This window comes from Aspergillus sclerotioniger, assembly GCF_003184525.1.
Source record: "Aspergillus sclerotioniger CBS 115572 chromosome Unknown BO94scaffold_10, whole genome shotgun sequence".
Lineage (NCBI taxonomy): Eukaryota > Fungi > Ascomycota > Eurotiomycetes > Eurotiales > Aspergillaceae > Aspergillus > Aspergillus sclerotioniger.
In genome coordinates this window covers 428,190-454,041 of record NW_020291000.1, presented here as the reverse complement: position 1 = coordinate 454,041, position 25,852 = coordinate 428,190, and the positions used below count along the sequence as shown (strand labels likewise).

Sequence of the window (25,852 nt, the reverse complement as noted above, 5' to 3'; positions counted from 1 at the left end):
TAGGGCCATTCTTCCACGCATGTTAGCTGGTCGATCAATAGATAGCACCGGAGAAAGGATTTCCGCTTAGTTGATGAGTGACCCACCGCAGTTGTGGCCCTGTCAAGTGTTAAGAGTTTCTGGGCCTTTTGCTCCGTGTTTAGTCCGGACCCCGAACAATTCGGATAAGCCGAGCAGTTTCATCTGGGGTTGAAAAAGTTCATACCATGGAATGATGAAACACGGATGCACGGCTGGAATGACGCGTCGGAACCGCGAATTCCGAAACACGCGAATTCGGGCTCGGCACAATTGCCGAGTCGGAATGAAAGATTAGAGGTCCTGATGATTTTCGATAGGGAAACTGCATGTAATACGGTACGAAAAGCTCCACAGCAGAAACAGGGGATCCGACGGTGATAATCATCTTCCTATTGCATTGGTGATAAGCTGATGCCGAACAGTGGATCTTGCTGAGGTTAGTGGCTTCTCCACCCGTTTCAGACTTTCAGTAATGCACATGCACGGCAATGTCTAAATCATCTGCAGGGCCACCCACCTCGGATATTGAAGTGGCTTTGGCAGCCAGGGCTGAGCCCAAAGGGCATGAAGGTTCTACAAAGGCAGTAAGGATTGTCATCCATTCTCCAATCAGAAGACGAATGGCCCAAGTTCTGGCTGCATGCTCTCTCTAATCGGAGGTCCACTCAAGCAGAGTTTTGTTTTCCCCGTGCCCCAGGTGAATGGATATAAAGACAACTTACGCACCAATGCTGATACAGATCTGTTTAACCGGCAGTTGCTGCGGTGGTAGGGCTCCGCAAATCCATCACGCTCTTGAATCAAGATAAATAGAGCGCTGCGACGGTTGTACCCACCCAGCAGCAGGCGATGCTGCCAAGCGCCGCCACGGAAACAGTCCAAGACATTTCTCTGAGTACAAGCCACCCTGGACTGCTCGATATTAAGTATCCTGGAAGCCGCTGGTATATGCAGGAGTTCCAGAATACCAGACGAAGGTGGGAGTGTTGCATCGATGAAACATAATCGCTCGAGAAGTGCCCACTCCTTGTTGCGAGAGCACTTAGGGACCATGAACGAAAGGAATAAATTGGGACAGAACGGCATGTTCCGCCCTGACTTTTGATCTCTAGTACTCCTCGACGCTCTCTTACCCGACTAGCGGCGTGTCGAGGCAATTTTGCCGAGGTTGAAATGAAACCGACGCACCAGCAGCCCAGGTGCCACCAGGATGTTGCTCGAGAATGTAATCCCCTGCTCGCTCTGCTCGCGAGTACCTTCCTCTCGTTATTGGTATTGGCCGGTACCCCGAAGATGGGGCATCGTGATAAGGGAATTTGCTTACTCGATATCTTCGTGAAAGGCAAGTTAGTCAATTGCGCGCGGTAGTAACCCCCGGGCTGGTATGGCAACGTACTTAACCAACATTTCCCAGCATAGGTGGTTCGAAAGCGTTGCATAATGTTGTCAATGTCGCCCATATCGTCTCGGTAGTCACTGGATTCTTCCTATACAAATGGGTGCAGAGGTGCGACCGGGTCCCTTGATCCATCCAGAGTCGGAGCGAGTGATTGCACCTATCTAAACAGTCGCGTGGGAAGGATCCTCACCATCATTGCTCGCCTGTTTGTTATAGTAGATGGGAGATGTTGCCCAACCTGCAACTGAAACTGTGCCTAGACCTCACTGACCTCGCCGGGTTCGACTTGCACGCGCGTGGTGCGTCGTTTCCCGAGAATGATGTGCTTCTTGGTAACATCTGGTGGCATGATTAGGATTTTTTTGCGGCCATTATGAGACTGGCTAGATGGCGAAAAGATGTTCGAATCCGCGGTGGTTAACTTGGTGAAGTAATGTTATTGATTGCGACAGGTTGCGATAAGAGAACTCGCACGTGATTCCTTATCCGGAGCCGGATGAACCTAGTCCGTGAATTTCTGCCTTGCGGGTCAGGCTCTCAGTGTTCCTCCCCAGCTTCACCATTCAGCATCTGCTGCCATTGTATCATTTCTCCATCCATCGCACTGCATGCCCGGCGAATGAATATGAGAGGCCACGATGGGTTTGTAAATTCTTTGGTTACTTTAAGACCACATCACTTTTTATGGTCTGTCGCGCTGGTACTATTCCGTAGTCTCTGCCCCAGCCTTCAATACTATATTTGGGCAGGTCCAGCATGCGCGATAATCAGGATCCCCAAACACGATCAGCAAATCGGCCCAAATCATCGTCGAGGTGCTTGAATCCTCACCGGTGTCATCCTGAATTCAGCCAGGGTCCAGATCGGCTCAATACAAGATTGAAAGCTTAAAGCGAGGCCGAACCCCTCCCGCTGGTGTGTTGCCATCATATGCGCGGCGCACGCCATAGCGCCCTTGCACCAGCCATGACCCCCCAAGCTTTATCTACCGACCGGGATTATCCACCATGAATCCAAGACCCTCTATCACAGGCTGATGATTATTTTCTCGGCCGGGATATGTATAACGCCATCACGGCCAAGAACCGCGTGACAGTGACGAGCATGGCGAGCTCGAAGATCATCCCCAACCGGCAGTTGCATACATAAAGCACAGCACCGAGACTCATGGCGGTCGCATCGGCAATCCGACACTGTAGGTCTACATTTGCTGCGCGTCGCATTAGTTCAGCATGGCAGCGGTCGAATTGGTCACCCAGGGGACGGCCTATGGCCTCCTTATCGGTCTCGGAGTCCTCTTCTGCGGTGTGATTCTGGTGGCGATCAAAGTCCAGAAAGCATATCTGTCCGAGGACTCGAACACCTCGGAGATGTTCATGGTCGCAAATCGGTCGGTTGGCACGGGATTGACAGCTTCTGCCGTCTTCTCATCGTGGATGTGGATCAACGAGACAGTGCTCTCGGCCGCAATGTGCTATCGTTATGGATTGGCAGTTCCGCTGGTATGTCTTGAAAACCGCCATCTTCCTGCAGAGGCTAAGCAAGTTTATTGATAGTGGTGGGGATCCGGGCTCTGCTTTCAGATTGCCTTGATGGCTGCTTTGGGCGTCATGGCCAAGATTCGGGTGCCCTATGCACATACATCGCTGGAAATCACTCGCATGCGATATGGCTGGGTGGGACATGTCATTTACATGATCTTGAATCTGACCAACAACGTGTTTGGCTGTGCTTCCATGATCTTGACCGGCTCGCAGCTAATCCACGGTGTGTCGGGCATGAACTTTGTTGCTGCCACCATCTTGATTCCCTTGGGAGGTGAGAATCAAACTTGGCCGCACAGAGAACTCCACTAACGCTGATGGCCTAGTGGTTCTATATACGGCCGTTGGTGGGCTGAAGGCAACCTTTCTTACAGACTTTCTGCACACCACCGTTGCGTTGATCTTGATCATCTACTTCACCCTTTCCGTTCTCACACACCCTGCCATAGGTGGATTGGCCGGCCTTTACGACAAGGTCGTGGCCACCGCGAGCGAAAACTACATTCCCGGCAACTTTGACGGATCGCTGCTCACTATGAAGTCGAAGGGGGCGATTATCTGGGGTCTCATTCTGAAATTCGGCAATTTGGCTCTGGTCGTCATGGTAAGTTCCTACCCTAGTTCTGTCTAGGCAGTCAGCTTACCTGTTGGTAGGACACCGCATTCTGGCAAAAGTCCTTTGCCAGTGAAGTGAACTCCACGGTACCAGCATACAACTTGGCTGCAGTGGCCGTGTTCGGAATTCCCTGGGGCTTGGGTACTGTCATCGGCCTGTCTGCTCGAGCCTTGCACCACACGCCCATCTGGCCCACCTACCCGGTTGATATTACCTCCACAGAGGTCAGCACGGGCATGGTGATGCCCTATCTAGTCAAGGCCCTCCTTGGGGAATCCGGAATGATAGCCTTCTTCGTGCTTCTGTTCATGGCGCTGACCAGTACGGTCTCCTCGTCGATGATTGCCGTCAGCAGCATCCTCTCGTTCGACATGTACAAGACGTACGTCAACCCGGAGGCCAGTGACCGCCGACTCCTTGGGGTCAGCCACCTGGCAGTGGTATTCCATGCCATCTTCATCACGGGCATCTCTATTGCGCTCAACTATGGCGGTGCCAATATGACATGGATCGGTTACTTCCGGCCCATTCTTTCCTGCCCCGGCATCATTCCCCTAGGCTTGACCTTGTTCTGGTCGCGCCAGACCCGTCTGGCTGCCATCCTGTCGCCAGTGCTAGGATTCTTTACCGGTCTTGCTATCTGGCTCGCGACAGCCAAGTCCCTCTATGGCGCCGTCAACATGACCACCACAGGAGAAGAAATGCCTGCGCTTTATGGTGCCATCGGCTCATTCTTCTCACCCGCCTTGTATTCCGTCTTGATCTCTCTATACCGTCCATCGACCTTTGACTGGCGGGAGTTCCTCCGGATAGAACTGGTGGAAGAAACATCCGACACCAATGCTACCGTAACCAAAGAATCCAAGACCGAGGGCGTTTACATCTCCACGGACACTAGCCCGACCTCGACACCAAGTCGTCTCAGCCTGGACGACGTGCGCCACCCTTTCACGGAAGACACCTTGAAAAATCTGTATCGGTGGTCGCGGATCGCATGGATCATGTTTGTGGTCTTGGTCCTTATTACCTTTGTGGCGTGGCCAATGCCGCTTTATCGCAACTACATTTTCACCCAGTCATTCTTCTCAGGATGGACGACGGTCGCCATCATCTGGCAATTCTGTGCCTTTTTTGCCGTCGTCGTCTTCCCGCTATACGATGGACGGTTCGAGATTGCCAAAGGCGTACGGGGAGTGGTGACCTCGACGCGTGAGTTCATTGGGCAGCGGAGAGGACAATCAGGGTAATCAAACACAACCCAATCATTCAATAAATCTATTAAAGAATCTTTGTCTTAATATACAGTAATCCCCACTAGGCCTCATTACTTTTTCTCTTTTTCGGCCTCCCCAGCGAGCTTCTCCATCTGCTCCTTTCTCTTCTTCAACACCTCCTGTATCTCTTCCACGGTCTCCTTCAGAACGCTCTCGGCCTCCTTACCCTTCTTCTCCTGCAACGTCCGAAGCGACTGCAACTGGCTTAGAATGTTCGATCCCCCGGGCACCAAGTTAACCCACTTATCCAGATCAAACGACCAGCTCTGTTGGGCCTTGTCGACCTTCTCCTTCACATACTTCTCCACTTGCTCCGTCTTTCCTGAAGACGCCGACTCCTTAACCAGACCCCACAACTCACTCACATTGCCCTTCTTCAGAGCATCCGCATTATTCTCCACCAACTCCTTAACCTTAGGATTCTTATCCAGATATTGCTTGCTCTCCTCCAACCCCTTCTGCCACACCTCATCGCCCAACTTCTGCAACTTCTCCGTCTTCTCCTGAATCAACTTCCGAATCTCATCCACCGACCCAAGACTAAACCCCTTCTTCACCACCTCCACCACCTGCTCCCTCGTCTTCTCCACCTCCTCCTTCGCCTGCGGCCCATACGCATCCCCCAACTCCTTCAACTGCTCCCACCCCCCACCAACCTTCTCCTGCAACCACGGATGATTATCCAATACATCCCCGGCCGCATCACCAGACAAATCCACCAACCGTCCCAGATGTTTCTGAAGCACATGTAGTGCCTGGAACGCCGTATCGGCATTCGACCCTCCCTTCTTCCCCAACTCCTTCAAGTCCCGATACGCGTCTCGTACAACGGCATCCACTTCAGGTCCATGTCGGCTCTTGACCTTCTCAAGATCACTGAATATAACATCGATTTGTCGACTCGCGCCCGGGATAAACGCCGCATAACTCTTCAACGTATCCCGAAGCCACTCCAGCGCTTTGTCAGGCTCCGGCGCGTTCTGAATAATCCCCTGCTTGACTTGATCGGCGTAGCTCTGCGTCTGCTTCACGGTCTTGACGACAGTCCGCGCACCGGAGAAATGGTACCATGCGTACCCGACTACCAAAGCAACAGCACCGCCAGTAAGTCCACCCGTAAGGGCAGGATTACCACCGCTGGTCGACTCGGACGAGGTAGATTGGAATCTCGCATTGCGGTAACGACCTTTCGTTTGCCATTGGCGTTGCTGTCTCAGACAACAGGTCGCAACTCGGGGGGTTCTGTTCATCATGGTGGTAGATATGATCTTAGTTTGAAGAAAGTATGGAATGGTATGTAAAACGTCAAAATTAATGATCAATTCCCATCGTTGCAATAGATTGGGATATTTATAAGGTCGGGCTCTCTGACTGGTTGGAATACCCCCCGTCAAGATGACGCACGCCAAGAAACCCCGACGTTAGCCTGCTTCCGGCCAGATTAGATCAGATCCATCTCGCTGCCAAGATCTGGTTTGGGGTCGATGATCTCAACGATGGATGAATTGGAATCATGACTTTTTTGGATTCTCCTTGTTACGCTGTATGTACTTCGTAGGAGGTTTGGAGTATTCTCGTCTTCTTACTTATTGTGGTGATTAGTTAGACTGAAGTTCATAGATGAAGATCGATGGATGAGCTCATGACGACATGATCTGGATATATCGATGGCCAAGGTGTGCCTGTGTCACCGCGGACTCCACAGTATACGAAAGGGTCCTACATGACGAGAAACTTGGAAGAGAGCCAATCCCTTGGCATTGTCGCACGGCGGATATGGCTACGACATAGAGGACAAGAAATGATGTCGAGGGTAGTGCGGGAGTGTAGTCATCAGCGTACATTACTTCTCACCCCTGTGGACACTATATACCCTTGTATAGTTTACAAATAAGAAAAAGATTAGTTACCCTCATTGACAGGTTTGCTTGTATTTATGTCTTTAGAGAGGGAATCAATGGTGGAGGAAAAATAAAAAATATCCCTCGACCCGGAGTCGAACCGGGGACTCTCTGATTACAATGCGATATTACAGTCAGATGCCATAAACCAACTAGACCATCAAGGGATTTGCTGTTGACAGTGCATCACATTTATGTAATATGACTTAAAAGCTTACTCGCCTTGGAAGTGCTGCGCCCGTCTGAAACATCAACAACGTCGTTTCCGATATACTCATCTCTCTCTCCTATCCAAGCTAGCCCGCGTCGGCAACCACTTCTGAGCAACCTTTCGGACCTGACGATTTTCAATTCGAACATAGTTGACCATTTTACCCGCCAAGCTTAATGGGCCTAATTGCTCCGTATAGGGCCAGGCGAGCCTATCCAGGGGCCTCGAAAAGCGGGGGTCAAATGTATATTTAGATACTAGGTCCTGGCCAGCGGGAAGTCCGCAGCTCCAAGGCGTTTCGAATTACTACCCTATCAAGAACCATGTAATGCATTTCTAAAATTGTGTAATTATAGACATCCAATGGCATCTTTAAGCGGGGTTTAAAGGCTTTAATCTAGTGTTTTTGAAGGGCTCAACCCAGCACTTTTTAAGGAATTTAACCTAGTGTTTTTGAAGGCTCAATTCAGTGCTCCAAAGGGTTCTGTATTTAAGAATATAGTACTTGATTCAGATATAAGTCTGAATCTATGTAGAGATCTGGTCCAGATCTGTAGTCTGAATATATGTTCTGGGAGAGGTTTAAGTTAATTTTTTTTTTCTAGATTCTCCCCCCCTTTAGAAGGTGAAGCGGTCAGGGCTGGTAATATAGAAAAAAAATCATATTATAAGTCTTTACAGTAATTAATAAGAAGTCTTAAAAGTGTGTTTTAAGAACAAATTAGAAGATTTAAGCAGTGTATTATAAATTGATTAGAAGCCTTCCCGCTGCCTTTCTATTGTAAACTTTTCTTATTTGGGACCTAATCTAGTGTTTCTCAGCGCTGCGCGCTTCGAAAATCATGGAGGCATTTAGTTAGTGTCTCTTTGTAAATCGCTATCTAAGAGCAGAATATGGGCATCAGTGGTTCTTTCATGGCGATTAGGTCTCCGTAGATTTGCAGTCGAAGTTCGAGAGGCTGCCGACCTAGCTGGCCCAAAGGTGATGCCTTCATCTTGACTTCAGGGAAGTACCCTGTCTGGTGGACAGTTCAGTAAGGAGGTAGATAGTAGCTCTCACTCGCTGGGAGTAAGGTAGCATTCAAATGCGATGCAAGAACTTTGTCTGTAGAGGAGAGCGCGAGGAAATCAAGGCCAACTGTTGGGTGACTCGTTGGGGTAGTGCTTCCTGCATCATGAGGTCACTACTTTCATTAATCCTAATATATGACATAGAGTCACTCCTGTCGTCATGCAGTTGAAATACCACCCAAACCTAAGAAATTATAAGTGAGTACATCGCTGCCCACCGGCCGTGGACCTGTTCTAATGCTTTGTTTACCTCCTCGTACCTTACCTCTCACATCTCTTGCTCCACTAATTATCCTGCTGTTATCTTGCTCCATGGCCATACGTTCTTCTCACACAGACACTGATATTTCTCTACGAAGTCCACGATCATCAATAAACCATGGCTTCTGGCGAAGCGTGGTTTCTCGAAAGTTACAGGATTATGCTTTCACCGTTACGGGGATCCCTTATAAGCTTGATTCGATATTTCGCGACGAGACACTTCAATTCGCACAATAGCATGTGGACCGTCTTCGCTTCCGTGGAGGCAGAGGATTAACAGTGTGGGGCTTGAGCGCTGTCCAGACAATATCGACGGAGACGCTGAGAATCAAACCCCGGGATATAACCAGGACACAAGTGGGACAAGAGATATATGGTAAACACAGTCAAGACCTTCGGAACAATAAATCAAGATGATAGGTTTCTATCATCAACGTATGAGAAGATTAAGACTTCATGAATCGGCTGTAAAAAGTGAACTCTCCCCCCATTGAACTTCTCCACATCCGCATACCCAATGAGCACCCTTATGCGACCCACTTAGTAGAGGGATGACAATAGCTGAAAGTTCAAGGGACAAGGGGCCATTCGCCAGGGGCATGCTGGGCCTGGGCACGTCAGGCCTGTCTGTCGAAGAACCGAGTGGCAAGCCCAATAAGAAGACTCCGATCCAGCAGAATATCGTGTTCCCCGTCGTTGTCGGCGGGCCGACCAACAAACGACGAAAACTCCAACAAGATCTCATCTGTGGAAACCACTCTCCAGTTCTCTTCCAGCTTCCAGCCGTGGACTTGAGGGCCGGGTGTACTATTTGTGATTTCGATATGTTGCCGTCGTATCGCAGGGGCGTCAACGTTACCCGAAGTCAAGTCGTGCGTCCCTTTGCCTCTCTTCCAAACATCAATGACTAGATCATTGTCTGGACGGACCTTGATAGAGATACATGCCAGAACAGTGGAGCCAGGGGTATCGATCCAGCGTCTAGCGGAGGTTGCGAGGTGCGTTGTCGTCTCAGAGGCCCCGACTTCTAGAACGACAAATGGGTCGTCTTTGTTTTCGGGCAACCAGCAAGAGTCGGGCTCCTTTGTCCAGTTCCTTATTTCAACGGAGGGCGATGACTGGCAGGATACTTCATTCGCGATACTCATTGAAAACAGTTGTCGATCGATAAGAGACCTGAATAGTCCATTGAGTGATTCATGACGGTTGCTGGGCATCCTAACATGCAGGATCTCTGTGAAGGAGTTGTATGATAACCTGGCTGACTTCAGGGGTCCGGACTCTTCCAACGATAAGATACTGAATTCATCTGCACTGACTCTCAAGAACTTTAGGATCTTGACGTCCGAGTGTAGATATCTGTAGACAAGAGCAGTGTACTTGGACAGCCCTTCGTACTTGAATGTACGTACTGGGGTCGGGGTAGCCGCAGTGGCTATTCTAAGTCTGTTGATGTCTGGAAAGCCGGGGGTTGAATGTGGTTCGGACATGTTGTAAGGTTAAGAGATGATAGTCTTAGTGTGGAGGATTCATAGTTAGGAAAGTGCGAGGCCTCTCCAGGCTGTCCACAACAGGGAGGCTTTGTTTTGTGTTATTACACAAGGACTGTGACATACTCCGGAAGTGACCTCCGCTGTTTGTTAACTGTCACCTGACCTGAAGTTTCGCTAGAGTGAATTTTTTTGCCCGTATCAAAGAAGGGCCTCGATGGGAAGATGATGATTATTATTATTATCGCTTGCTCAGATACATGAAGAAGTGGGAAGAAGGATACGGGAAGTCGGTCGGCCCACGTGCCTGTCCCCTTTTGGCAGGCGCGCTCCCCTACCAAGTCGGGCAACTACCGCAACGAGCAACCGCTTCCCCACTACGTATTCCGTACATGTATAGAAATGAGTCCCGTGCCGAGGACTGGCTGTTATGGTACTGTCACAATACGGGGACACCTGAGTGAAACACTCCCACTTGGATTTGACTGCTTCTATTCAAATCTCCTTCAGTCATGGAAATCCTTCAAAACACCCGACTGCGGGCTCGCGCTTCCGTTTAGGTATGTACCAAGAGGTCGATTAAGATTATCCTGATTAAGACTAGGTACTAAGGCTTCCAATCATCTATATACAGCCCCTCCTCCTTCTTCCTCTCCTTCTCCCCCGCAGCCTTCTACTGCGTGGTCATCGGAACACAACCCCCTCAACAAAGAGATTGCGTACTCGACGAGCTATATCCAAAATACCCACGACGGCTCTCCCGTCTAGCTCCTGGCCACCGCGGCGTTGGAGGCAACAAAGGATCCTGAATCTGTTCGATCGTCACCCGCTCCTTGAAAAATCCGCTGGAGCCAGCGGAGGCCAAGGATCCACGGGCAACGTAGCTCTGGCTCTGGTACTTGCCTAGCCAGAGCATCTGCTCGTGCTCCCGGAGATAACGGTGACTAGAAAAGCTCTTGAGCACATTGTCTCGACCCTGCATACCGAATTGACGACGTTGTTCAACCTTCTCGTACATACGCTGGGAGATCTGCTTGACCTCCTCTGGCGAGGGTCGCAACCCCAGGGATGGGGGCACGTAGCCCTCCTCATCACCGGCAAACTTGCTCCATTCTCCAAGAAGTGCCATGACCCGGATTTGTGCTGAAGCCAGCGAAAAGGCATCGTTAGGTGGGACGACCTCACTGAACTTCTTGCCGGTGTCGCGGTTCATGACAACGCAGAAGGAGGCACCGACGTCGGTACACACCACCGGAACACCTGTTAGCGCGGCCTCTCCCATTGCTAAGGGTAGTCCTTCGGATGTGGACGAGTTCATGAAAAGCCACTGGAAGTCATTAGTGTGAGGTCAATGAAGGGGTTGATTCACGGGTGGATTCTTACCCCGTCCTGAAGAACGACCGATGGGTTACCCAATCCTTTGAGGACAACATGATCCCGAAGAGACTTGGAAGCAATAATCTCCTGACATTCCGATGCGTATCCAGGGGCTCTTTCCATATCGCCGTAGATATGAAGGCGGTAGTCCTTGAATCCCCATTGGTTCACGATGAGATCGGTGGCCATGATGGCCGTCTTGATGTCTTTCACGTATCTGAGACTCCAGTCAGTAAATAAATTCTGAGCACAAAGAGAAGCCCGCAAGGACTGAAGGGTTTGCGCATACCGGATATGTGACAGCATGACAACGGTGGGTGTTTCCGTCTTGATCTTCTCAATAGGCTTGTACTTCTCCATGTTTGTGATGCCGTTCACCACGGGGTCGATTTTGCGATGGAAGGCCCGGCGATGTTCCAGTACACCTTCGCAGGTGCCCAGTTCAATCTCCCAGCCCGGGTTGAAGTACTCGGCGCAGGGCAAGACGACATCCGCATGGTGCTCAATGAGGATACAGGAAAGATGCCCCAGAGAGATCAGGGTCGAGTTTACAAACGTCGAGTCGAATGACACAGCGGCAGACAAGAAGGTCGTCATCTCACGGAAACTGACACAGTGATCCCAAACATGCAGGGCACATTTGCGCTTGACCTTGCACATCACACCGTAAGTGGCGCCGGTGAAATGATGTGACACTTGGAAGACATCAGGAATTCGTTCAGGGACGGGGATGGAGAAGATGAAGAGATCTAAATAATAGGTTAGTGCATCAACACTTTCAGGAATAGGAAAGGGGACTAACAGCGATGCCACATGTCCAGCGCTGTATCCAGTTGCTGCAATGTAGGATGCTCGCAGTTCCACCATTCCGAAACAGGAATTGTGTCTTCCATGTCCTCCGTAAGCCAAAGCTCTCTCCATGCCCTTTTCACGGTGTCACTCATCCAGACATCGTTCCAGTTGCGGGTCGATTCGAAGTAGGTGTTCAAGTCACACAATGCCTTGGTGGCTTCCTCGATATGCGCCCGAGTCTTATGCATGGTCCGCGCACACCGAACGATACTGGTGAGGATGGGGATGAAGTTACGCTCGATATCCGCCACCCTTGTGTCGTGAGATTTTTGCACCACTTCAGAGTCAAGTGTGTTCTGAAACATGCCGTGGGTAGGATTCATAAAATCCAGACCCCATTGGGGTAGGACAGTCAGGGATTGAACGTTTCGTTCGATCTGGAACCGAGGCACTCCAAAGTCATTTGCTGCTTCAGCCAGGATGTGCCAACGGATCGCTTTGAGGTCATTAACCATGTCTCGTCGGCAGGCAGATACACCACCGGGTTCGTTGGGCCAAGTGCCGGTGTCCATGGCAAGGACGTGTAGCTCGGTGTCGTTGTCCTGTAGCTGGGTGGAAAGTGTTCGGGTATTAATGCGCGAATCTCCTCCTTGTCCGAAACTAGAGAGGTCACTGATTTTGAAGGCTAAGGGCGTCCAGGAGCTGACTTCAGGGTCAATGTCCACTCGGGCAAGAACTGTATCCGCCTGGGCATCAAGATAATCCGCGGCTGCCTCAAGCCGACCCATATCCCGCTTTATCCAGTATGGTCTGAGCACACGGTCGGACCGCAACATAATCTCATCGAGCCATCGGGCCGTGATTGCGTCAAATTCCTTGCTTCCTTTCCAGGACTTCCAGAGATGGGCGCGGGAACGGGAGGTGGGGATCGGGTACCGTTTGACATTCAAGCCCAGAAGCCGCGATACGAAGTTCGCCTTGATGGACGAGAAGGAGAAAAGCGGGTTATCATCCAAGAAGCTGCATTTACTAGGCTTCTGCAGCACCTTGAACCAATCTTCGTCGATCATCGCCGGGGTGGTCACAGATTCACCATTCAATGTTGTTGCAATGACCGGGTGGAACTTATGGTCATAGGTCCATTTGGCCTTATGGGTATCATCCCCCTGAATGAATGTTGCATCGGTAACCCGGGGATAAGGAATCCATTTGTCTTGTCGCTCTGGTCGATTAGGTGGAGGCATGCACCAGGCCACATGGATCTTGATATGCGGCAAGACATAGTCGGCGCGCAGGAGCTCATCTTCGAACTTGGCACCCTTCCGGTACCAAAACTTGAATTCCACCGGATTCACACCTCGCATGGCAGACCCCGAAGTCATGTAACCACGCTTGTCATATTGGACTATCTGTCCGCTCAGCTCGCCCTGGGTGCACTCCCGCTGGGTGGGCAGCTTTGATCGCCCCCTCCGGCTGTCCTGGGGGTACTCATACGTGAACTCGTTGAGCAGGGTCTCCCCACGATACTCTTGGCGCCGCGAAAGGACCAATTTGTTGGTGTACGTGTTGATAGCTATGAGTTGCTTGTAATCGCTGGGTTCATGGTCATGGCGTCCCGAGTACTGGTAAAGCTGGACAATCCCGTCTGACTCCGTTCGGAAAAACCCGGTCGAGATGCCGCTCAGGCTTTCAACAACGACACGGTCCTGGTGAACGACAGTCTTCCAGTCCTTCATGTTTCGGTAAAGAGTGGAAACCTTCTCCCGGCCATGTAACTAGGACAAGGTCAGCATATGTCACGACGGGGGAGCGATTGATCTTACCAATACCAAGGGGATGATGAGACGTTGCAGCCATTTACAGCAGATCCAAACTCCGTTCAACACGAAGTTCACGGGCCAGGCGAAGATCAAGGGCTGTCCTCGAAGCATGGAGTCCAACTCGCGTTGGTATTCCGGGTCTGCCACCAAGGAGATAACAGTGAACTTGATACACGCGTGCCAGATCTGCACAATGCGAGCAAGTGACAGTCGAAGCGCCTCAGTAAATCCAATTGTTGGGGTGTGCTCGGTGAGGGCTAGTAGATTCCGAATTGGCTTATCGTACTTGGAGTTCATGAACTCAGGTTCACCTTGGTTTTGGTGATGTGTTTCCAATGTTGTGGCGAAAGACGTCACGCTGACTGTCAACTTGACTCCCAGGTTCCAGCGGGCAACGAACTCTTCAATAGAAAGATCTTCGCCGGCGCATGCTCTGGAGCGGAGCCAAGCGAATTGTTCGGATGACACGCGGCATGGTTGACCGCAAACCCGGCGCAGGAGCAAGGATCTCGCGGCTTGGGGAAGACTGTCCCATTCCTGGTCGCAGTCCATACCGAGCAGAAGGTGGCGCAGGACAATCTGCTGCCCGTAGTTCATGACTCTGGCCCGTTCCGTCGAGCTGCTTTCTAACTGGCGCTTCATGCCCTCCGGTAAGGAGATATCCTCGCCCTGTCGATCGTTCACGACCAGAAGCTCTGCCATCATGGAGTGATCATGGGAAAGACCCAGTTTGAACTCGGCAGTAGCTTGGACCACTGCTTCAGCAATGGTCTGGCAGTTTCGGCGGATGTCGGATACCCAGTCATAGCCAACAAGATCAGGACCAATGACAATGAAAACGTGAACCCGATCCCCTGTGCGCCGACTGATGGCGCGAATCTTCTGTTCTGGTTGGATAAGGTGTGCTGCTGAAACTAGCTCTACGGTAACTTGTCCCGCTTGCCAAATCTCTGCAATGCGCCGAAGCACGTCGGCGGCGCCCGGGAATGCGGCCTGTACCAGCTGCGACTTCCGGAGCTGGCGGTCGGATCGCAGAATCTGCATGACTTCAACTCCCGGATGCTGGGCGGGATCAAGTTTGTATCGGAACTCATCTGATAGCATGAGAATGTTATCAAACATCTGATACATTGTGGTCTGTGAGAGCTGCGGGTATGGCTCGATCGTGCTGACGCTATGGAACAACGACTTCCCTTGGACATCAAGTCGACTGGATTCCTCTGTTGAGCCCTTGGAGCTTGGCAATCCAATGTCAGACCTAAAGAGGGAATAGAATGCAGCTCCCCAAGTGCCCGTAGCCAGGCCGATGACGCTGCTATATTCAAAAGCGGGAAGCACCTCATGAAGAATGATGCCGACAACCAATCCCGCAATGGCTGAGAGAGCGAGACCACCGGCCACATGAGGACCAGTGAAGATTCGGTTGTACTGATACCATAGCAGACCGCTATAGCAACCAACGTAGCACAAGTACATGATTGTGGAGGTCATGGACCCCTCGAAGGTCCACATTATAGCCATGGTGACGGCCGCACCCCAGATGTGCAGGAAGAAGAATTTCATGAGAGATCTCCAGTACAGCCTCCGACGGTCCTTGGCGTCGTTGAGGGTTACCTCACGAAGACTAGCCAGCGAAGACACGGGCTGCGGAGTGGCTTTATGGACCAGTGTCCATAGTGGTTGCGAGACGGCGTCAAGGATCACTGCTCCCAATAGATAGTACCCTAGCGCGAAGCCCACAGTGAGGCGATACTTTGCGCTGTTCGCCGCCGACAGACCGACGATAGACTCGCCTGTGATCAGTGCCGACCATTTGTCAGACAGGGCGACCACGAAGTACAGGATACCACACCAGACGTCGGAACCGGTATGGCGCCAGTGCAGAAAGGCATTGTGCATCTTCAGCCCCTTTTGCATCTCGGCCATAGTATCGACCGCCGCTTTGAGCTGCAGGTTCCATGTCGGGCTGTATGCCAGAGGCATCTTAGTTCTAGAGTAACGGCAGTACCATCCTAGAAGAAACGTGGTGGCTGAGTATCCATCGGCCATCTTGGCGACGAAGGGGTCGGTCGTCTTCTTGCTCCAGACCCACTTCTTGTTCTCCTTGTGGACGCTGGCCAGGAGGGCTTGTCGGGCATCTGCTCCGACATCCTTCACCTTCTCGGTTGCTGACCCGATATAGTTCGATCCTTGAGCTTGCATGTACCAGTTGACGACTTCCGTGTCTGTGACACAAGGGATATTTAGATACCACCGGTTCCACCGGGAGATGACACGCCGTGCACCCAGGAGCAGGTTCGCAAGGAACAGTCCGAGGATGCATAGGTAGATTACCGAGTCACGATGCACCCACAAGGTAACAATTGGCGAGATGAAGAGAATTGGGATGCATGCCATGATGGTCGATCGTCCCTGGAAATAATCAGCCAATTGCCGGGGTATCTCATTTTTGACTTTCGGTCAAAAACACCATGCAAAATTACTCACCGATTGGAACTGGTATCCTGGAAGCTGATAGACCGAAAGAGCCGAAAGGGTCATGAGATAAGTTGAAAGCATCACAAAGTAAAGGAAAAACAAGATGCCTGCCGCGAAGCCCTTCAGCACACCGACCACGATTAGTGCGATGATGCCTCCGACGAGGGCCACCGCTAGGCCAGCGATGAAGCGGGTCAGGACGAACATGCTCATTGCAGGAAACGCCATGGCATACAAGTAGTAGCTGCCGCCGGAGCTGATCCAGCTCCCAAACCCACCACAAACAAGCAGGGCTATCATCAACGCAGTAGTGGCTAGTGTCTTATCCAGATCACTCATGTATGTGGTCAGGTAGAGGCCTCGTCCGACCGTCGTCAGCATGGTGACATCGATCAAGGCCGGAACAGCGAAGATCCCGAGGAACGTCAGGCGATAGTGCCAAGGAACTGTATCCTTTGCGTCTGGATCCAGATCCACATTCATGGAGGCGTACGCGGTCGGGAGCTCTGTGAAGGCCTCTTCTCGCTGAGGTGGCTGGTATTCGTGATAGTAGGCACGGTACCAGCGCCAGATGATCTGCCCTAGGCGCTTTGGTGTCGTGTCAAAGTACATGTCTGTGCGTGCACCACAGGCATACATTTCCGCAAAGCAGGCCGCTTGGACTGGTTCAAGGTTCGGCAAAGGGTTACGGTCAAGGACTTCCAGGTAAATCTCATTCAAGGCAAGCCGACGGAAAGCGCAGAACACACTCAGAGCAATAATATCAGCCGCGGCATCGATTTCGCCTTTCTGGAGGATGGTCTGGAAGACCGTGGTAAGCTGATCCAGAAAGTCTGCTTGTCCGTCCATGAGAAGCCCTGGTAGCCGAGCATCAACCTCTCGGAATAGAGCCTCGGCAGCCGCTGGGTCCGGACACCAGCATCCCTGGTCCTTGAACCAGGCTAGGCGTGAGGCGATTAACTCCTCAGGTGAGACCTTCTCGTCAAGATACGTACTGGAGTTCAGGGCTCGGAGTTGAGCTAGAGACGGGGCCTCCAGGACCTGGTACTCTCCGCAGGCGCGTAGCTTCGCGGACATCTTCAAAGGATCGTCACGGCTCGACAAGGCCAGACGTCGGAGCCATGCAAGTGTCTCTGCCGGGGTGAGCTGTTCGACATCGTCGACCATACGCTGAGGCAAGTCCCATGTCTGCGATAGCGTTTGGTTCTCTGTGGCCAAGGCCATCTCTGCCAGAAAGCACTGAGAACGAGTGAATCCTCTGTTCGCCAGGTATGTGTGGAGAATGGTGCCGGTGCGGTCCTGCGTCTTGCCGGACAGGTAGATATTCAACACGCCCATGCCGGGTTCAAGATCGTGCAACCCCCAGATTTGCCCTCCCAAGCGAGTACGGAAACCCGAGTGCAGACCAACATAGATTCGCAGTCTATCGTTTTTGTCGCCTCTGCAAACAGTGAGAAGATCAACTAGGTCCCTGATCGACTGGAGCTCCAAGGAAATGTATGGGTATGAGCTCTGGGCCTTTAGCAAGACACGCAACGGCTCAGTGATCTGACGTAGCTCGTCGGCCTGAAGGCGTTGAAGTAGATCGAGGTCTCTAACCTGCCTCTGGCTCTCCAGAAGGTCCGCAACGTCTTTTGATGTGCAGTCGAGACCGATCTGGAAACATCCCAGTCCTGTATAGCTGGTTCCGTCGGGGGAGATCGAGAGGATGTCTGTTTGTGGGCTTTCGGTCCTTCCGGACCATTCCAAGTCATGGATTGCAGAGCCGGGACTATCAGGCCCTGGATATTTTACTGGAGGAGATAAGGAGAGTTTTGCCTTCACGCCTGGAAGGAAAGACTCCAGGGAGTCATATATTTCCTCATATCCGCGCGGTGTCTGGGAGATCTTCAAATTTGTCAGCTTGTGTGTCGATATTTTTCGTCAGTGATATCTGATCATATTCACCTTGTTATTAAACCTCCAAACATCATGCGATTCCAAAACCTCGCCGCGCTTCAACCACATCATGGCTCCCAGGGGCTCCTGGGTCACCGTCTTCGCAACGGCAATGTCTGCGTTCGTCAGCGCCGCTTGAGGCGCGATCCAGCACAGGGCGCTGTTATAATTGCACCACTTGAAACTGCGTCCAAGGACATGGTGGGAGAGCTCGACGTCATCGTCGATTGTATCCCACACGGCGATGGCTGAGTCACCAACAGCCTTTTGTGATGCCACGACTCGCATGGCAGTGCGCATCTCAGCCATCTGGAAATAGTTGCGCCTGTCGCCATCGGGCAGGATGGTGCCATTGCGGTAGACCACACCGCGGATCTGCTTCATATCAATCGCCCGACCTTGCTGCTCGCTGAGGAAGTCCGGCGGTGACAATTCCAGCCACACGGCCAGGCCGAGATGGTTCATGTACTTGACCAACTCATTCAGAACCACGGGCTGGAAATGCGCGAGACAGTCGGCCAGGAGCACACCATGAAATGGCGATGCACCACCCTGGCTGCGGCTGAGGGCAGTAGCCAGCGTCTCAACGACGACGCCCAGCGACTGAAGGACTTCATTGTTGTCGCGGCTGGCTTCGGAACGCACCAGACTCTGGACATCGAGCCGGGCGAGGATGTGCGATGACGTACAGTGGCCAGTCAACGCGTCCCGCACACCGGATTGCAGGGGATCGACGACCAGAATATCCCATTGCGCAAGGAGACTGGCCTCGGCGGGCGTCGGAGGATTGGAAAATCCGCCGAGAAAAACCCCAAATGATTTAAGCTCCTTCGCGGCTGATTTCTCCGAAGCAAGGGGCGCATTCTTTGTTTTGAGTTGATCAAAATAACGGGCAATCGCCGTTGGGACTTCGGAAAGTTGATGGCGTCCCTGAATGCTCACCGCGAGAGCCAATAGTCAGCGCATTTCAACGGCGATAATTGATGCCGAAAGGCATGACATACCTGCCAGATCTTGTAGATCTTCCGGCCGATAACGGCCAAGATATAAACCGCGCCGAGAACAATGGCCGTTAATAAACATGCTGCGATCACCTAGGCAGACTGTCAGGAGGCAATTGTGGCAGGAAGGGGGAAAGCAGGGTACCTTATCCCACCACGTCGAGACCATGCGATGCCATCCCACGGCATCCAGGCCCAGATACTCCAGTCCCATGGTGGCAGGCAGTGCGTTAATCACCCGACATGAACGCTGCCTCAGACTGCAACGGGGTACCCCGATAATTATCTATGGCGATGCTGGTCCAAGACCTGATCCCTTTCAGCCGCGAGGGGAGGCGCGCCCTCTTCAATTAATATAACTATTTATAGCAGATGCATGTATCCATGGTGCACGCCGCCGCACAGGAAATGAAGGGTCTGGCGCCAGCAATCAGAGGAGGAATTATCTTTTTCCCTCTTCGATTTTCCTCTTTCTGCTTTACTTTTTTTGGGCCACCGAACCGAGAGGCCCTCAGCAGTCACTACTAGGCTAGTGGCCACGAAAGAGGCGCTAACGTGGGGGGATATGCATGTCTGACTCGAATACGGGGCTCATGTCGCCTCTACTGGTCTGATCAGTCTCGCGCGGGCCTAAAAAGACGGTGATGGTGACTGCCTCGCCTGCCATCAGGTGTCAATCAGTCAATTCTTTGTCGTTATCGCGCCACAGGCTTAGCTGGCAGTCTTAGCATCTAATCGCTGTGGTCTAGTTCTTACAGGTGAGTCCAGCGAGCTCGTGGCCTCGCGGTCTATCGGAACCCCAGGTTTATATCACTTCGCGCGCGCTGTCTGGGTCGGAAGCCAGCGTGCTACTATACTCCGTGATCTTACTGACCTCGCCAGTTCCGGCTGGCTGCCGCATGGATGCCTCGCCCTAATCTCAAACGACCCCGAAGGCCTTGGTGTATTGCCATTGCCGTTGCCATAGCCCTGGTGGTGATTATCGTCATTGTTGTGCCATGCGCGGTCATCTTGACTCGCAAGAACCACGGCGAGAAGACCAATGTTTTGTTTCCTTTGTATATCTGGCCCACGAATGACACTACATGGGATCCCCTCTATGATTCGTATGTCCGAGTATCCCCGATTGGATTGAATTGTCACTGAAATTCCCAGGGTCACGGCGCATCCGGATCTGAACTTCACTGTTATCATTAACCCGTCAAGCGGACCCGGGTCCAGTGCCTATCCATCAGACGAGTATGCCACCCAACTGGAACGACTGAGCACGTATGCCAACGTGCGCAAGGTTGGATATGTGCGCACAGGGTATGCCACTCGCAACATCACTGCGGTGCTAGACGACATTGCCACTTACGCCGGGTGGTCGAACGAATCCCTCAATCTTGCCATGGATGGCATCTTCTTCGACGAAGCTCCATATGACTACGCAGCCGCGAAGGTCGATTATATGAAGACCATTAATGAGGCCGTCAAAAATTCCTCGGGGTTGGTCCGAGATCGCATGGTAAGCGAGACACCGATTGGGGGCGAAAATTTGAAGGCGATCGCCGTGGCTAACATTGCGGCACTGGGACAGGTGATCCACAATCCCGGCACTATCCCGGACAGTCGCTACGACACTAACACGACGGACGTCACCGTAGTGTTTGAAAGTTCCTACCAGGATTATTTTTCGCTCCGGCATAGTCTCAAGGCGATGAGCAACGATCGGACAGGGTATGCGTACATGCTGCACTCGGTGCCTGACAATCTCAGCAACAGCACACTGCGAAAATTTGTCGATCAGATGAGCCGAAAGGCCGAGTACCTGTTCCTCACCACACTGACGGAGGATTACTACGAGAGTTTCGATCCAGAGGGGGCAACCATCGCCGATGTGATGCCGACGTGAGTGATGAGTGGCAGGCCGAAGATCCTGGTAGCGGCTCCAGCCGCACCAGTCCAGTCGAGGGGCAGCAAAGTCGATAGGCGCCGTGTTATTTTAGTGTATATAGACTAGTATCTGGGACTAAGGCGAACCCCACTGGCCCAAGATGCGAGTGAGTTGGCCGCCGGCAGTGATTGGCGACAGATACACCACGCAGGGGGCAAAAGCTTGGATGGCCGGTTCTGGCCCAGTTGACTAGCGCCGGTTAGCTTAACTTTGGCTTGGTGTTTGGCTTGGTACTTTGGCCACCAATGTGCTGCTTTTATTCCACCAAACAATGCCCTAATCATTATCCATCAGCCATGCGTGCCTTGGTCCGTCCGTGGTCGGGCCGTCCGTCCCGGCTCGTCTCGTCCTACCCATCCTGCCTAGCCCATCGTGTTATGGCCCGTCGTGTCATGGCCACGTCGCTGCCGCTCTCCTAGCGACTTCATATAGATGAATAATAGTGAATCCTCGTATAAATCTCATGCCCAGAAACCTGGCCACCGCCATCTCACCCATCCCATCCCATCCCATCCCGTTCATTCTGTCCCGTCTTCCCAGTTCCATTCTAATCCAATACCCATTTCCATGAAACTCAAGGGAAAAAAACCAGGAAAATACATACCCCAACGCAATGCCAACCACGCTCCCACTCCCCAAATCTGGCGTCCTCGTACCCTTGTACATCTATCCATTAACGCCCAATACCTGGGACCCACTCTACCACGCGTAAATGCACCCCAATCCCATACCTACCTATCTCCTTCCCTGTTTGTTTGCTTCTTCCCAGCACCAGTGCTTCTAACCAACCAGCTCATGACTGTGACCTCGCAGAATAACCACAAACCCCCACCTCCCCTTCCTAATAATCATCAACCCGAACAGCGGGCCCGGAGCCCATCCCTCCCCAGACGCAAACTACGCGCGCGAACTCGCCCGCCTAATCACTTACCCTAATGTTACTACCGTCGGGTACATCCGCATTGATTACTGTCGGAAGCCATTGGCGCAGGCGTGCGAGGAGATTGATCGGTATGCGTCTTGGGCGGAGAAAGGGCTAGGTGTCGGGGGGATTATGGTGGATGAGACGCCGAATCATTATCATGGGGGGAAGGAGGAGTATCTTTTGGAGTTGAAGGATTGGGTTAAGGGGAGGGAGGGGTTGGTGGGGGAGAGATTGGTAAGTTGCTTGCTTCCTATCTAGTTCCTTGTTCTTGATGTTTCTGTACTGGTTCAGTCCTATTCCCGGGTTGGATCCTGTGAGGTATATCCGAAGTTCGGGGCGTGTCTATCCGTGTCTTGATATGACATGACAGGACAGGACAGGACAGGACAGGACAGGGTTCGCTGAAACCCGACCAATACCACACTACCAAATCATACAACGTGGTGAATGCATTCTAAACAATTGGACAGGTCGTTCATAATCCCGGCACGCCCCCCGATGTTGCAATGGCGAATACATGTCCCGATCTAATTCTCGTGTGTGAGGAGCCCTATGCCCGATATCAATCCCTGGAGGTGCAGAACCGCCTACGTGAATTGCACTATCATCGGGATCGATGCGGGTATATGGTTACGGAGGTACCGGGGGATGTAAATATGTTTGAGTTGGTACGAGATCTACGGTCTCGAGCGACGTGGATTTTTGTGACGGAGATTGTGGGGGATTTTTATGAGAGGTTTGGGCCGAGTAGTTGGGGGCGGTTGATGGAGGCGTTGTCGGTGATGGAAGTGCAGGAAGTGGAGGAGGAGGAAAGGAAAAAATGACTAAAAGGAACGAAGGAACCGCAGAAATTGAAAGGGAGAAGAAGGGGCATGAACCTGTGGAGACGTTGGGTTTGGCGGGTTGGGAATAGGAAAGTTGAGGAAGGAAATTAGGGCGCACGCAAGGGTCGCTCCGTATGGGCCAATTTCATTTTATTTTTCGAGGGAGATTAGTTAGCGCTTATCGGACAGTCGGAAGAAAGGACGGTGCCTTGTGCCTGTGCCTGTACCTGTGCCTTGATTCAGTCGGAGATTCTGGAATCGGGACAGAGTTAGCGTTTTTAGTCGCGTGGTTAGTGAGTTTAGTGTGCTTAGGGTGGTGGCTAGTGAGATGCGATGAATCAACCTGGAGCAAATCATTCTCTGCAGGTCCAGTTGCCTGATCCCGGTGCAGGTACACCTCACTCTCCTCGATACGATACGATGGCGGCAACGGATCTTTTGTTTTCTTTTTTCTTGCTGCTGAATGTGCTGGCATGCACAACTGAGACTAGGGCTTACTTGGCTGAGACCTGCATGTTGCCTGCTTTCCTCCCTCGCCGATTCGGCGGCAATCGAATGATTGTCTGGGCCCATTGCTGCATCGCTGCATCGCAACGAGGACCTGTCTAGTCTCGAGGTAGCAGCGTCTAGGCTCCGATGTTCCGCGGACCCGATCCGCTCAACTTTGCCAGTGATGAGCAACATGGGTCTAATGCAGCTAAGACCACTAGATAAGGTCTTGCAGGCCCGAACTGCCGTCATTTCCTGAGGTCGCCGACTACCTACCCTTCTCAACACTCCGTCCTAGCAATCGAGCATGTCCGCGGCTGAGACCAAGCCCTATTTTTGGCCGCCGCCGTGGTCTGAATGATTCGATGACAATAACGATCGCCAAATATTCCCAAAACAAGACAAAGGCAAACCTGTCCTGCCCTACCGTACAGTAGACCAGAGACTTTTTCGCCCTCAGCGCCTGGCAAAGCATGAACCACGCTTGTTGTCGCTAGGGGCGCGCAGGCGTCGGTCCTTTGTAGTCGGGCTGGCGAGGACTGACTCTTCGATGATGAAATCCTCGGGGTCCAGTAAATCGTGGCATAGGGGGGAAGGAGTACTTCCAGCACTGGCCTCTCCTCGCCTCGTATCGTATCTGGTAGATAGATTCTACCCTATCCACATCATCCGCGTAATCTTCACTCCGCCATCAGCAGAGCAGCACCATGTCTAGCAGTATCTTCTGTCCCTCCGAGGGGGATTCCCCCGTCCCCACGCCCCTATTCTCCGCTCCCGCAACCCCCGACACCGAACGTGACGAATACTTCGACGAGCCCTCTCTCAGTCTCGCGAGTCAGAACCCGCAATACATCCTCGTCACCGGCGGCCTAGGATACATCGGAAGCCACACATCCCTGGAACTGCTGAAAGCCGGGTACAACGTCATCGTTGTGGACGATCTAAGCAACAGCTTCCGCCATGTCTTTGACCGGATTCTCCTGGCTGCGAAACTGCACTTTGATCGCGCAGGCGGTCGCTGTCCCCGGGCCGAACTCAATTGTATCGATTTTCGAGACATTCCCGCCATGACTGCCCTCCTGGCCTCCCACACAGCAGTAGAGGGACATCGCTCCAATATCACAGGCGTGATTCACTTCGCAGCCTACAAAGAAGTCAATGACAGTCTTCGTAACCCGCTGAAGTACTACCAGAATAACTTGAGCGGATTGGTGGATCTGATTACCTTGCTTGATGAGCATAATATCAAAACCTTCATTTTTTCCTCCTCGGCCAACGTCTACGGCACGTTGGCTCAAGACCATGGCTCGCTCCGCGAAGAACACTGCGTCCATCGGAGGGAAACCTACCTCGACCCTACCACCGGCGAGGAAATCTCCACCGAACAAGGCTGCACGGGAATCACTAATCCCTATGGCCGAACTAAATTCTTCGGTGAGGCTATTCTCTCCGATGTGGCGGCCTCGGATCCCAGCTGGACGATCATCGGACTTCGGTATTTCAATCCTATCGGATGTGATCCGTCTGGTCTGTTGGGCGAGGATCCGCGTGGGGTTCCCTCGAACTTGGTTCCTGTTGTGGTGCAGGTTCTGACGGGGCAATTGACTGAGTTGGCGGTTTATGGCACCGACTGGGCGACGGCCGACGGCACGGCAATTCGGGATTTCATCCATGTTTCGGATGTGGCGAGGGGTCATACGGCTGCGTTGGCGGCTGCTTTGACGCGTCAGGTGAGGACGAACTTCCGGGCGTTCAATCTGGGGACGGGGAGTGGGCATTCGGTGGCGGAGGTGGTGAGTGCTATGGAGGGGGTGGTTGGGAAGGAGATTCCCAAACGGGTTGCGGAGAGACGGCCAGGAGATGTGGAAAGCTGTGTGGCAGTTGCGGAGAGGGCGGGGAGAGAGTTGGGCTGGATGGCAGAGAGGTCGTTGGTAGATGCGTGTAGGGATTTGTGGAATTATTTAAGGATGGGGGAGATGGAGGAGGTGTTGTGAGTCAAGCTGGGATGTTTGGCCAGCGGAGAAGGAGGGAGGATTGTTTGCACATGGAATTTGTTTTGTTTGTTAATATTTGCTTTGGTTGTATAGAGAACCGTACATAATCTACATAATGGCTCCGCGGTATGTTTTCTTCTTCCAAGGGGATATGGTGGCGCTGCACATGCTGTCAGCGGAGTCTTGGCTGGTCGCCTTCTACTTGCTTGGTTTGATCTAAATGGTGGGTAGGTTGGTTCTTTGTTGACTTCATCTGTCTGCTGAGTCTTAAGCATTAACATAAGTTTGTCGCCGTGGCAAGACTCCTTAGTATCTTCACTCACGATCCTCGGTGAATCCAACCCACAAAGAACAAAACAATGGATGACATGCTTTATAACAAGCCGTCCTCTCATAGAACACCCAAGTATAGCCTACTTGCGCGTTAATTACTACCTCCAGTAATATTAGTCCCCCACCAGTTCATCCAAGTCACTAGGTGGTTGTATAT

General features: G+C 52.1%; 6 protein-coding genes and 1 non-coding gene across 7 annotated transcripts; 3 read left to right on the top strand and 4 right to left on the bottom strand.

The window, feature by feature from the left end:
- The first annotated feature begins 2,564 nt into the window (after positions 1-2,564).
- BO94DRAFT_593223 (sodium:solute symporter family protein) lies at positions 2,565-5,095 on the top strand. The gene is made up of 4 exons (XM_025616170.1): positions 2,565-2,922; positions 2,977-3,238; positions 3,291-3,568; positions 3,619-5,095. The coding sequence occupies exons 1-4, from the start codon at positions 2,653-2,655 to the stop codon at positions 4,825-4,827; spliced, it is 2,019 nt and encodes a 672-aa protein (XP_025468784.1). The 5' UTR covers positions 2,565-2,652; the 3' UTR covers positions 4,828-5,095.
- Positions 4,838-6,158, bottom strand: BO94DRAFT_533893 (uncharacterized protein). Its single transcript, XM_025611420.1, has one exon. It carries the CDS (start codon positions 6,105-6,107, stop codon positions 4,905-4,907), a length of 1,203 nt encoding a protein of 400 aa, XP_025468783.1. The 5' UTR covers positions 6,108-6,158; the 3' UTR covers positions 4,838-4,904.
- Positions 6,159-6,835: 677 nt separating this feature from the next.
- Positions 6,836-6,922, bottom strand: BO94DRAFT_t130. The gene has a single exon. It is a non-coding gene; the product is annotated as a tRNA-Tyr (tRNA).
- A 1,556-nt stretch (positions 6,923-8,478) lies between these two features.
- Positions 8,479-10,002, bottom strand: BO94DRAFT_574168 (uncharacterized protein). Its single transcript, XM_025615008.1, has one exon. The coding sequence runs from the start codon at positions 9,786-9,788 to the stop codon at positions 8,916-8,918; it is 873 nt and encodes a 290-aa protein (XP_025468782.1). The 5' UTR covers positions 9,789-10,002; the 3' UTR covers positions 8,479-8,915.
- Positions 10,003-10,352: 350 nt separating this feature from the next.
- BO94DRAFT_533891 (glycosyltransferase family 4 protein) lies at positions 10,353-19,500 on the bottom strand. Its single transcript, XM_025611419.1, has 9 exons — positions 19,340-19,500; positions 19,198-19,287; positions 18,203-19,123; positions 16,265-18,142; positions 13,781-16,189; positions 11,968-13,732; positions 11,455-11,914; positions 11,172-11,382; positions 10,353-11,115 (listed from the first exon to the last, which is right to left on the bottom strand). Exons 1-9 carry the CDS (start codon positions 19,406-19,408, stop codon positions 10,492-10,494), a joined length of 8,427 nt encoding a protein of 2,808 aa, XP_025468781.1. The 5' UTR covers positions 19,409-19,500; the 3' UTR covers positions 10,353-10,491.
- Positions 19,501-19,874: 374 nt separating this feature from the next.
- Positions 19,875-23,306, top strand: BO94DRAFT_565046 (spherulation-specific family 4 protein). Its single transcript, XM_025614471.1, has 6 exons — positions 19,875-19,952; positions 20,077-20,300; positions 20,350-20,701; positions 20,774-21,006; positions 21,944-22,289; positions 22,526-23,306. Exons 2-6 carry the CDS (start codon positions 20,098-20,100, stop codon positions 22,877-22,879), a joined length of 1,488 nt encoding a protein of 495 aa, XP_025468780.1. The 5' UTR covers positions 19,875-19,952; positions 20,077-20,097; the 3' UTR covers positions 22,880-23,306.
- A 316-nt stretch (positions 23,307-23,622) lies between these two features.
- Positions 23,623-25,612, top strand: BO94DRAFT_533888 (UDP-glucose 4-epimerase). Its single transcript, XM_025611418.1, has one exon. The coding sequence runs from the start codon at positions 24,076-24,078 to the stop codon at positions 25,360-25,362; it is 1,287 nt and encodes a 428-aa protein (XP_025468779.1). The 5' UTR covers positions 23,623-24,075; the 3' UTR covers positions 25,363-25,612.
- Positions 25,613-25,852: the final 240 nt, after the last annotated feature.